Source organism: Corvus cornix, chromosome 13, assembly GCF_000738735.6.
Source record: "Corvus cornix cornix isolate S_Up_H32 chromosome 13, ASM73873v5, whole genome shotgun sequence".
Taxonomy (NCBI): domain Eukaryota; kingdom Metazoa; phylum Chordata; class Aves; order Passeriformes; family Corvidae; genus Corvus; species Corvus cornix.
In genome coordinates this window covers 13,936,153-13,947,967 of record NC_046343.1, presented here as the reverse complement: position 1 = coordinate 13,947,967, position 11,815 = coordinate 13,936,153, and the positions used below count along the sequence as shown (strand labels likewise).

The window sequence follows — 11,815 nt, the reverse complement described above, 5'->3', positions numbered from 1 at the left end:
GAGTATGCACATGATTCCATGTCACTGGATCTAGGAGGCGTAAGAACAGCTATTGGTTCAATGAAAATGCCTGTGAGTCTGGAGACCTCTTTGACAAGTTCTTGCCACCAAAGTGAAGGGAAGCATGTTTTAAATTTTTCTTTTTTTTTTCTTCCTACTTGGGTCCTGTGTAATGACCTCTGCCAAGGCTGACTTATCCATGGAGCTTAATACACTTACTTATGAAAAGTAAATCTCTTGCCTTTGGACTAGACCAGTTTTCCTGGATTGCAGATGTCTTTCTGGGGAAGCTGCCCTCAGCTCCCGCTAACCTATCTGCAAGGACAATATCATTACCAACCTTTCCCCACTTCCAGCTTTACAAGCTGTCTACGATCTCTGTGTTTGGTATGCGCTGTTTGCTGTCTGAGCAGCTTTGCATTTGCCAAGTAGTATCTCTCTCCTCAGTTATGGTTAAGCAAACCGTGATTGACAGAAAAAAGGAAGAGTATGTCTAACCCCTGTCTGAAGGACAACTACCCTGGTAATACAGAGCTAAGATGGTAGTTAAGCATGGCCTGATTAAAATATTGACATCACCTCACTGCTGGAAACACAGCAGCAAGCATGCATTTCATATATTAAACCATCAAGTTTCCATCTACTGAGCAGAATTCACTTCCCTGTGAAAAATGTCTCTGCTTCTTCTGCTGCTTTTAATCTCATTTACACATGTGTGATAAGAACAGACATAATGAAAATTATAACATGTCGCTAGAGCATTTCCTGGACTCATAGCCGAGAAACTGTCAAACAGTGAGCAGTGGCTAGATTTATTGCGGTTTGGTTTTTTTACATAAGCTCTGTGTAATTTTCAGGAATGTACTGTAGCAGCCTTTTGTTTTAGACCTTGCATATATTCAAATCTATTCAAGAATTTGAAAAATATTCAGGCTCACCCCAGTTTGAATGATGACATTACCAGTATATTTTAGCAAGAATGACAAACTTGTCTAGGGCTGGAATATCATAAGTGCTGGAACTTCATGCACTCTGCAGGAAGCTTGCATGGCAAGTACCGTGCTTGGCTCGGTAAGAAGGATCTAGGCACTGGCCTCAGCCTCTGTTGGGGAAAGCTCTGTGCACAAACTCCAGGGAAGACAGTATAGTTTGCCACAGGCAGAGACAAGCCACGTGCTTGGAATGACCTTCAAGGTGTCAAGGGCTGTTCCTGGAAAAAAGGCAAAAAGGCAGAATTGTAACTCAGTTTATGTGCACTCAACTTAGGCATGCCTGTACTTCAGGAAAAAGGTTTTGTGCCTGTCATGGTTTAAGCCCAGACAACACTCAAGCACTATGTAGCCACTTTCTCACTCCCCCACAAACAGGATCAGGGAGAGAGTCAAATTGGAAAGGTAAAAGTCAGAAAAGTCATGGGTTGAGATAAAGACAGTTTAATAGAGAAAGCGAAAGCAAAGCAAAACTAGGAATTAATTCTGTTTCCCATGGGCAGGCAGGTGTTCAGCCATCTCCAGGAGAGCAGGGCCCCACCATGCATAATGGTTACTTCAGAAGACAAACACCATCACTCCAAATGTCTGCCTGCTTTCTTCCTTCTTTCTTCTTCCCTCTTCCCTCTTCCCCACTTTATATACTAAGTATGATGCCATACAGCCTGGAATATCCCTCTGGTTAGTTGGAGTCACTTGTCCTGGCTGTGTCTCCTCCCAACTTCCCATTCACCCCCAGCCTCCTTGCCAGTGTGGCAGTAAGAAAAGCAGAAAAGGCCTTGGCTCTGTGTAAGCCCTGCTCAGCAATAACAAAAACATCTTTATTACCACTGCTGTGTTCAGCAAAATCCAAAACACAGCCCCATACCAGCCACCGTGAAGAAAACTAACTTTCCTCCGGTCAAGCCCAGCATATAGGCCAAACCTCGTTTCTCCTAGTTTCTCACTGCACTTTTAAAAGCCCAATCTATCATGCATGCTTCCTCATCAGTACTATTTCTTTGCCTGGATTTCTGTGTAAATAAACAAGTAGTCATGCTCGACAGATGGTATATTAAAGAAAGGGGTGATCCAATCTGAATGGAGAGTTTGTGGAAAGTACTGATCTGTCACTATCTATATACATTCCTCTCCAGTGAGGAATGCTGCCTGAGTCGAGATAATTACTTTGCCATAAAAAACCAAGCACTACAGTGATGAGGAAATCTTCACGCAGTGTTCCTGAGGCTCTCTCTGATAATACTAACTGGAACTACAGAGTGAATGAAAATGCAAGTACGGTTGTTGTCTGCCTGGCAGCAGTGGCAGAAGCCAGGGGAGAAGATACCACAGCTGGGCTGCTGCTGCTGAAGTGCTAGACTGGTACAAAAGAAAAGTTGCTGCTGCTTTGCCCTTGGTAATTACAGGCAAGTGAGTTTATCCGGTTGTATGTCGGTTTACCATATTTGAAAAACAGGTATTAGTACCAACTTCCTTGGGAGTCCAATGCAGTTGGATTTCTATACATGGAAAGTGCTCAATATTAATGGTGCTGACATTGCAAACAATAATGGCATGGGATACGGCATGCTGAGAGCTCTACCCACACAGACTACCTGCATTCAAGTAAGGTGTCAACTGCTCATTTTACATAGATGAATTTTTCAAAACTGTTCCTTGAAGTTATATTTTTCCTAGGGATCAATAAAACTATGATTCTTGATGTGTTAGGTTATCTCAAACCTAGAGGTAATTAGGACACAACTAGCAGGAATAATTTCCTGTACTTTCTAGATTTGATTCCAAAGAGATAATTGAAATTTCATTTATGTTCTATTCTAAGACAGCTGTGCCAACTGGAAGTGCAATGAAGGTGATAGAGTATGTCTGTGACGACACTTCTGGAACTAAGAGAACACCTGGCATCTCTCAACTTCCACGTGTGGGTGAGACTCAGTGCATGTAATCTGTTCCCATACCTCTCCTCTCTGGGAAGAAGAGCTGGGTGCACAGGCTGAGCAGGCATCTCTGGCATGCTCCAGTTACGTGTCTGACTTTGACAATCAGGGCAGGAGGGATGACAAGGCTCAGGATGAATATATGAAGACTGAAAACAATTCCTAATGCAGGAGGAAAGATTCTACTCTTTCTTACCGGTTTAATTTAACACTGCATCATACCAACGTGGAAAAACTTCTTAAGAAAAAGTTTATGAGAAGGAGTTGGAGAGGAGTTTCTGCAATGACGCACTTCCCCAAATCACACGGAAAAGGAGTGACTTGGGTTATCCTAAATAGGCCAAGATTTTTTTTGCTTCTATGAGAAGTCTTTTTTCAGTCAGACACAAGAATGGACAAGACCAAATACCCAACTCGTTGACAACTGTTTCCCATGATACCAAGTAGCTAAAACTTACAATATAAAAATTATACATAGTAGAGTGTATCCTCTGATAGTCCCGAGGATCTACGATGGATCCTGGCTATCATCTCCTTTGCTTTTTTGGCTTCCACAGCATGATGACAATGTCTGTGGGGAGAACTGGGCAATGTGCATGCTATACCCTGACACCCATGGCAGCAGTTAGCTCTGGAATCGCTCTTCCCAAATCTAAGGTACCCACAGAAAAATAGGGATATTCCCTTTATGCTGGAGAGGGCTGTAGGAAAGCAGGGCATCCAAGTTCACTGCCTGATTGTTCATAATTATTCCAGAGATTACTCTTGAGCATTTGGTGTATAGTTTCACATTATGGGATTCAACTTTCTCCCGATGCAAATAGGTTTAGCTGTCTTTGATGTCAGTAGTGGCTGAACTCCCTGATTGAATTTGGCTCATAAGAATATATACTCAGAGAATATTTTTACCTCTCACAGACCCACATTGTGATCCTGAATGGTGAATTAGGAAAGAATAATTTCCTGCAATACAATTTTATATCTTTTGGGGATGACACTTAACTTGTATATAGTGTACTCAGATTTTACATGCAGAAAATTAAACTAAGCATGGGTGTGAGTGAACCAGTTACATTTCTAAATGCTATAACTACTCTAGCCCCTTAATAAGCATGCTGAAAACCCATGTAAAAAATTAGCACATTCTGTACTCTCTTGGAGTTTATTACAGTAAAGGTTTCAAAGTATTGTCCCCTACATCACACTCTTCCCTTAGTTTTGCAGGTTTTTCTACTTCTGACTGACCTCCTTAGACTTCTGGTAACAAACAGAAATTTAATATACAGAAATACAGTCTGTCTATACTTATCTTACTGTCTCAGTCCATTATAAAAAAAAGCTCAGATGGGGGACATAACACCTTTGTTTCTAACAGACTTTCTCTGTCATTTGCTGAAGTCATTTGACTGCAGAATAAGCTGACTTTGTACTTTCCCACAGATAGTGAGCAATTAGAGACCCTTCAGGATCAGTATCTTTATGTCCAAGTATTCTGTTTGGAATGTCAGTGTTTAGAGGGCCTTTGGCCACTGAAACTTCTGCTGAAAGCCTGGTTAACTCCAGCCTTCAATGAGTTACAGGACAGAAATCTACAACACTCCACTGAACCTGCTGCAACTTTTATGCGACCCCGTGGTTACGATGATCCCCTCCTATTGATGTACATTTTGTGTTCCTTTTGACCCGTTTTCACCTGTTATAGGTGTGCTGGGATTGGCTGGGATAGAGTTAAGTTTCTTCACAGTAGCTGGTATGGGCCGTTTTGGATTTATGCTGGAAGCCATGTTGACAAAACAGGGATTTTTCTCCTTATTGCTGAGCAGTGTTTACTCAGAGTCAAGGTCTTTTCTGCTCTTCACCCCACCAGAGAGCAGGCTGGGGGGGCACAAAGAGTTTGGAGGGGACACAGCCAGAACAGTTGACTCCAGGGATATTCCATGACATACGGCATCATGCTTAGCCTATAAAGTGAAGAAGGGGGGGGGGGGGGGAACATTTGGAATGATGGGATTTTTTGCTCCAAGTCACTGTTACGTGTGATGGAGCCCTGATGTCTTGGGGATGGCTGAACCTGCCTGCTCACGGAAACAGCAAATTAATTCCTTGTTTTGTTCTCAAGCGTGCCTGGCTTTTGCTTTCTCTATCAAACTGTCTTTATGTCAGCCCATGAGTTTTCTTACTTTACTCTTCTACTTGTCTCTCCTGTCCGGTTGGGGAGGCACAAGCAGCTGTGTGAGGCTGAGCTGCTGGCTGGGGTTAAACTATGACATATGGGCCAAAAGAGGCAAATGGATGTCTGAGAAGAAATCTCTGTGGAAACTAGAATGCCAGTGTGCAGAAAAGTCACGCTATGAAAAGCCAGTGTCCACAAAGGAGACAGAGGAGTCCTGCAATTTTATTCAACTAAAGGTAGAGAGTCCGCTGGGGCATATTCCCGTGGGGTCTCTCTCAAGGTTTTGGAGGGTGCAGCCTCCTTTTATCCCAAACTGCCGGCTGCATGTTGCCCTCTTTTCTTTCCCCAGTGGCAGAGGCACTAGGAAGGTACAACTTCTTCCGAACCGCCTACCTTTCCCCTTGAACATGTATCGTCATTTTCCCCCAAAAAATTGAAGTACGTGCTGTCTGGGTTCGGCAATAGACTTGTGTAAACCTATTTCTCCTATTACCCTAAAGTTAATTATCTGAGTCAAGCTGTCAGGGTTCTGTAACAAACTTGCACGGCTTCAGGTTCGTAGAGAAATTAAGACCCAGTTCGAAGATACTCACACCCGTTTCTCCTAAAGAGCCCCGCCCATAGAGTCGTTTGCGAAGACGTTAGCACCCATTTTTCCTATCACCAGGGAGGCTTAAAGTCCTGTCTGAATATTACACAGCAGTTTTCTTTCTCCTGTAAGACCTCTCAGTTTCCATAGCTTTCTTTACTAATCCTCCTAGCACTCAGTCCTACGTTTCCCGACCCCCCAATTATATCATAATATATATATAGAAATGCAATAACGTGCTGCAAACTTTTGATAGAGAAAAACTAATTAAGAACCTGCTGACACCTTGATTTCCCTGTTGACCTTTTACTGCCTTATTACAGCATTTTTTTTTTCTTTTGAAGAATAACTTTTTCAACTTTGTATTGGATATCTAGGAATAAAGAACAGCCTTGGAGATTACTTCATTACGGAGTTATTTAGCACTGTGCTTTCTACAAATCACCTACATCCCCTTTCCCTCCCTGCATCCTCTCATCACTCCATTCTTTACCTTACTGGTTGTTGATTTGTGGTGTAGGGGGTAGAAATATTATTTACATATGAAGCTCGTGCACCACTTTATGTTTAGCCATATGTTTCTAACGATGTTCAGCAATGTATTTATTCTACCTCAGTTTTCCATTAGCCGCATTGGTCCGAGGATCCCCACAAATGTAATGATCTGTGAAACGGTGAAGTCATATATAATCAAGGCTCTGGGCCGTGTGGAGATGATGATGGCAGGAAGCCCAAGACGCTTGGGTATTTAAAATTCAGCTGGGGAGGATGTGAAGGCAATAGGGCCTTTGCTGCTCTGCCTGCCCGCAGTGCCGTGACCAGGAGTGGCTTCACGGCTCACCACTGGCGTCTCAAAGGCGGTATCTAAATTATGGGCTAGCTCCCTTTTGTCCTGTGGAGCATAATAAATAAAAAAACCCCAGTCTTTTGAGAACTTATAGAAAAATTTACCCAAAATGTTGTGTGGAAGCACAGCCCCAAGAGGGAGGCTTTAGCCACAGGAAGATGTTCGTGTGAGGCTGGCGGCAGCACTGGAAGCCTCCCGCACATCTGCTGGCAGGGGCCAAGCGTCTTCATGAGCTCACAACTGCTTTCCCATGACGTTTTCTGGAAGTTTTCCAAAGCTGTGGACTATTCCATCAGGAAAGACCTGAAATTGAGTGAGGCGACCGGGTTGAAGTGAGGGGGCAGCAAAACGTTCGGTGCCTGACGGCTCAGCGCGGGGGGTGATAGTCCCAGTACGAGCTGATGAGGGTGGCAATTTTGTCCTCAAGTCGCTTCTTCCATGCCAAAGAACAGTTTTTTTTAAGGTAAAGTGATACGCTGAGGAGCCTCCCTGTACAATACTCCGCGGCTCTCTGCCTGAGAAGGAGGAGGAGGTGAGCGGCGGTGTGGGAAGGGGAGGGGCGGGAGACAGTGCGGGGGTGCCCGTGTGAGGCGGGGATGAGGAGCAGGAGGGCGCTTCCAGTTGGGAGGGGCAGATAGTCGTGAGTCTCGCAGCAAGGTGCGCTGTCTGGCAAAGCCCTGAGTTTTGCTTCAGGAATGTAAGTTTTCCTGTAAAACAGTTTACTGCTCCCTGAGTGAAAGGTGGATCTCTGTTCCCAGAAGTGCAAAGCTGTTTGCTGCGCCTGTCCCTCGGTAAAGGCGGTATTCGGTTGTTGCCGCTCTGAAGTGATGGCGGGCTCCAGGTCGCTTTGTTAGAGACAAGGCTGATCAAGTAATTTAGCGAGCAGCACCTGAGTGTGAGCAGAAACCTGAGGTAAGCCTTGTGACCGGGGCAAGCAAATAGTGCATTTGGGGGGTTGTTTAAAAACATCTGAGACGAGGCCAGCATGAATTAAACCTAAAGATGCTCGACTCTGCCCAGCACTCAGATGGGGTTTGAGGTGTCTCCGCTTTGCTGCTGGATGCATCAAGTCTTTATTCAGAGTATTCGCGACACGCAGCAGTATCTGATTGAACTGGAGAAGCCAGAGCTGTGGTTGTTGCTAGGGGATAACTCCCAGTACAGTACGTGGAGTGAGCACCGCAGCGGCACGACGTGAGACAGTGGACGAAAAGTGAGATGTGGGGTTGCACGGAGGGGTGAGCCCGAGCCCCGCTGACTCCGGAAGGCCGGTTGGCACATCCCTGTGTGCTGAGCAAATCATTATCGGAGCAGCGTCTAAGCTGGTAGATTTAAAATAAAGATTTTTTTTTTTTTTTCCCCCCTGGGTGCAGCTTTGCTTTCCTACTTCTAGCAGGTTTTGCGAAGGAACGCTATGCAGCCTTCTACATGTGACCGTGTGACTACGGTGTCGGTAGAATAAAAAAAAAAGTGTTATTTTCTGGTTCTCTCGGCCTGACGAGAGCAAAATTGACAATTTTACTGAAATCAGCTGGAAAAGGGCACCAAGAAAAGGGTCTTTAAACAGCAGTTTCTTTTATTTGCAGCAGGCGGTGACTCCCATCTCTTGCTGCATTCCCAGTGCCCAGCGTGGCAGCCCGCACAGCCTGGGGAGGGAAACCCTCCCTCCTCGCCTGTCTGGCTGAAGTGTTGCTGTGCTTAGCAGCTTCTATCAGGGCGTCGCGGCAGGTGTGTGCAGTCCCGGCCGAGAGGCTCACAGGGAGAGCTGTACCTTTAACTAAAAAGGGATGTGCATTGCTCCACTGCAATCCTTCCTAGTAGCTTCAGAGTAGCAAACCTCAGTGCAGAGCCTGGGGCTCGGTGCACGAGAGCAGAGTTCTGCACTGCATAACCAGTCGCATCAACTTTGTAAAGGACTCGCCTTTTAATTTTTTTGTTATTCCTGAACTTTGTAAGAGAGAAGAGTCTTTCTATCCGTCTGAACCATGAGTGGCTGTTCAAAGAGATGCAAGCATGGGATTGTCAAATTTGCCCAGACTATTTTTAAACTCATCTCGGGTACACTCAGCAAAGGTAAGGGAAAACATTTTAGCTCATACCGTTCTTCTGTTCTGTTAGGTTTTGGGGGGAGTTTCGTAGGCTTGAAGGAGTTTTCTGATGGGGTTTATTATCTGTCTCTCCAGAGGTGTTCTGGTTTAATTCTGGGAATTGGCTGTTCTGAAAGAAGTTGCTGTGTGAAGATTGGAGTTGTGCTGGAAAGCCTTATGTAATTGTTTCTGCCTTGTGTAGTTTGTAACCTGTATTTATCAATCTGCCCTGGCCGGCAACTGTAGTGAGCTATTTCAATGCGTTCAGAGATGTATTGGTGAAAACAACTGATGTGCAGCCTAAAACATTTGAAGACTTTCTAACTGTCAGTAGCGGGTATTTCTCTGTGTCATTTTACGCTTTACTGTCTCTGTTAATTTGAAGCATGTGTGTACCTTGCTTCAAAATCTAAGTCATTGCTTACTGCATACATTTGAAATACCTTTTGCATGTCTAAGTTTTGCTTGTCACTTGCACCCTTCCCTTTCCCAATGTGCAAGTGAAAGAGTACCAAACTTATTTATGCTGACGTCTTTACTAAAATCAAATAACAAACACAATAAACTCTCTCTTCTTCTTCGTAGTCTAGTAGTTCCTCTGTTGGTGCACTCAGGTAAGTTATGTTATTTTTGTTGGCCATTCCTTTCATCATACTTCTCAGCACACCTCTGGCAGCTATTTATGTGAGTACTGGTGATCTCTGTGGGAAGTCCTGACAACAGTAAATAATACTATACTTGAATGCTGCTCGCCTGTTGAAATGTGGTCAGCTCTTAGGTGAGGGTCAGACTTCTCCAAGTTTTGTGCGTTTAGTTGGAGGGGGGGTGGTTTTGGGAATTGATAACAGAGTTCAAACTAAATTATTAGCAGAGATATTTGTGTAAGGCTGAAGAGTCTCTGTTATGATGCAGTTTTTTAGAAATATGAGTCAAGCTCTTTTTAATGTGGTCGTAGAAAAGGAGCAAAACCAGAAACACTTACTTTTCATATAAGCTTAGAATTCTTGGAGGTGTGTGGCTGTGTTGGCTGTGTGCAGCGCATGCATATGCTCTAGTATGAATTTTAATGTTTAAGTTGTTTCTTAGGATAAACTAAAGCAGGCTTAGGTAACTTTTAAAATAGCAAATGTAAAAGTGCCAAAAATTCTTAAGAGCAGCTTACTTTTTCAGAAACTGGGAAAATTTATTCAGTCTGTCTCTCTAGAAAAGAAATGTAGTTCTTGGACAGCTTTGTCATATTAACCTTACTGGCATGCAAAAGAAACCTGCACCAGAAAAATGTCTCTTTCACATTAAGAATACTGGACAGGTTGGTTGCTTTACATATCAAGGTTGGTTTAAAATTATATCTGTGTCTACTTAATTCTTCTTCCACTTTCCTCCATATCATCCATATCCTGCCAAACACCAGCAGAGGAAGGAATAAAAAATTGTAAAAGTCTGTCATAAAAAAGCTGACAGATGTTGGTTATAATTCATTATTAATGCCAAGATGTCTCTCTTACTATTACAAACAAGTGAGAAAAACAAATTACTTGTCATGTACACAAGAAGTAGTGGTGCTGTCTGCAAGATCTTGTCTTCTGCACCATATCAGTACGGTGAATTTGGTATATTTTATTTGTGCTTTTTTTCATGAGATAATGGCGTACAGGGTGTACGCTATTATAGTCACAAGTGACTGATGGTAAATCTGGTGCTATTTGTTTGAGCTCCACTGAAGGCAAGAGGAAGCTTGTGTTCTGGCCACGTTTCCCCACATGTTCATCTAGAGCAGTTCATTTAATGGGGTGCTTTCAAGAAGCCCTTGTGTTTCTTAACATAATTGATACAATAATAAAATGAGACTGCCAGAGTGGCCTTTGCTTTGGCAATGGGATAGATGAAAATTTGAGTCTGACAACAGAATAACACTGTATGAAGAGCTAGAAATTAAAGTATAAAATGTCCAAGACCTGTTTCCCCTGCCCCCTGCCGCCTTCTGAAATGTGCCAGCATTGCACTATCATAGTCATTGCAGCCAATGCAATGGTGTTGTACAGTTTTACCCATCTCTTTCCCATGCCAGTGTCTCACTTCAAGCTGTTTGGATGAGATAAGAGTGTCTTCCTAGGTTTCAAAGAATTTAAAACTCTAATAAACTTCCTTTTTTTTCCCATTCAGCTTGTGTTTTGAACTGAGGGAACCCGATCCAGGAAGGAATAAACCATATGAATTAGTTTGTTGCACAGACATCAAAGACCTGCTATAATTAGAATAAATGAAAATCATAGCTAGAAAGAAAGTGATTAGAAAAAATATTGCTCAGAATTGCTGAATTTTAAAAAAAGTGTCGGTGTTTGTATGTTCATCCCAGACCTTATTGTTTAGTATTTCTTTTAAAACTTCTGCATGTAAAGCCAAGAAGTAGAAACTGCTTTATATCACTATTTTTGGTTTTTTTAACTTATACCATATACATGCTTTTGCATATTCAAGTATTATCACCTGTGTTTTTCATCCCACTCCTGCCTCATTTCTTTCATACTATTTAATGTGAGATTTTATTTTTACTCTAAATACCTTTTACAAGGAAAATCCTTTACTAGGCGCAAGTTTCACTCTCTTCTTATGCTTGTGCTCTTCTGTGGGTTATTGCAGTTGGAGATATGCCACGGTTCAACTGACATGTAATCCTTAGCTGCGCTCTATGGCTTTCTGCTTGTTTTATTATTAGCATTTGTTATTTACAATAGTAAAATGAAACTGATTGCAGCTATGAAGTCCTTCCTTTTGCAGCAAGGTGTAAGGAGACTGCAGCCTCTCCCTGCAGTGGGCAGTAAGGGAAGAGGCACACCTGATACCACTGTGCAGCCTCCAGCCTGGGTGGTATGTCCAGATTTACATCTGCAGCAAGTCTATGAGGCTGTAAGCCAAGAATTTCATAGCTGGTACTTCTGCAAGCTGGACTAGCAAATTTTGCCAGCTTCCTTCTCAGTATGTTCTTATTTGGAAAGTCTTAGTACCAGAGCAGATGTCTTTGTGTCTGTGTGAGAGAAGGCCTCTTCCACTAAGAGCTTTGCATAGTGAGATACATACGTTGAAGAATGCATGCCTGGAGAAGCATGCCCTGTTTTGCTACCAATACAGTGCATTAGCTTCAACAAGTATCCAACCTGCTAGCTTACTTTTTAAGCTGTTACCACACTCCTGC

General features: G+C 43.1%; 1 protein-coding gene across 2 annotated transcripts in view; it reads left to right on the top strand.

Annotated features, from left to right (window-relative positions):
- The first annotated feature begins 7,219 nt into the window (after positions 1 to 7,219).
- KCNIP1 (potassium voltage-gated channel interacting protein 1) overlaps positions 7,220 to 11,815 on the top strand; it is a 288,984-nt gene continuing 284,388 nt past the window's right edge. The window contains exons 1-2 of one of the 2 annotated variants that reach the window (XM_010410124.4): positions 7,220 to 7,447; positions 8,492 to 8,608. In XM_010410124.4, the coding sequence (XP_010408426.1) occupies positions 8,521 to 8,608 (88 nt within the window). In that variant the 5' untranslated portion in view covers positions 7,220 to 7,447; positions 8,492 to 8,520. The remainder of the gene's footprint in view (positions 7,448 to 8,491; positions 8,609 to 11,815) is intronic. The other variant, XM_010410132.4, reaches the window with a different exon arrangement.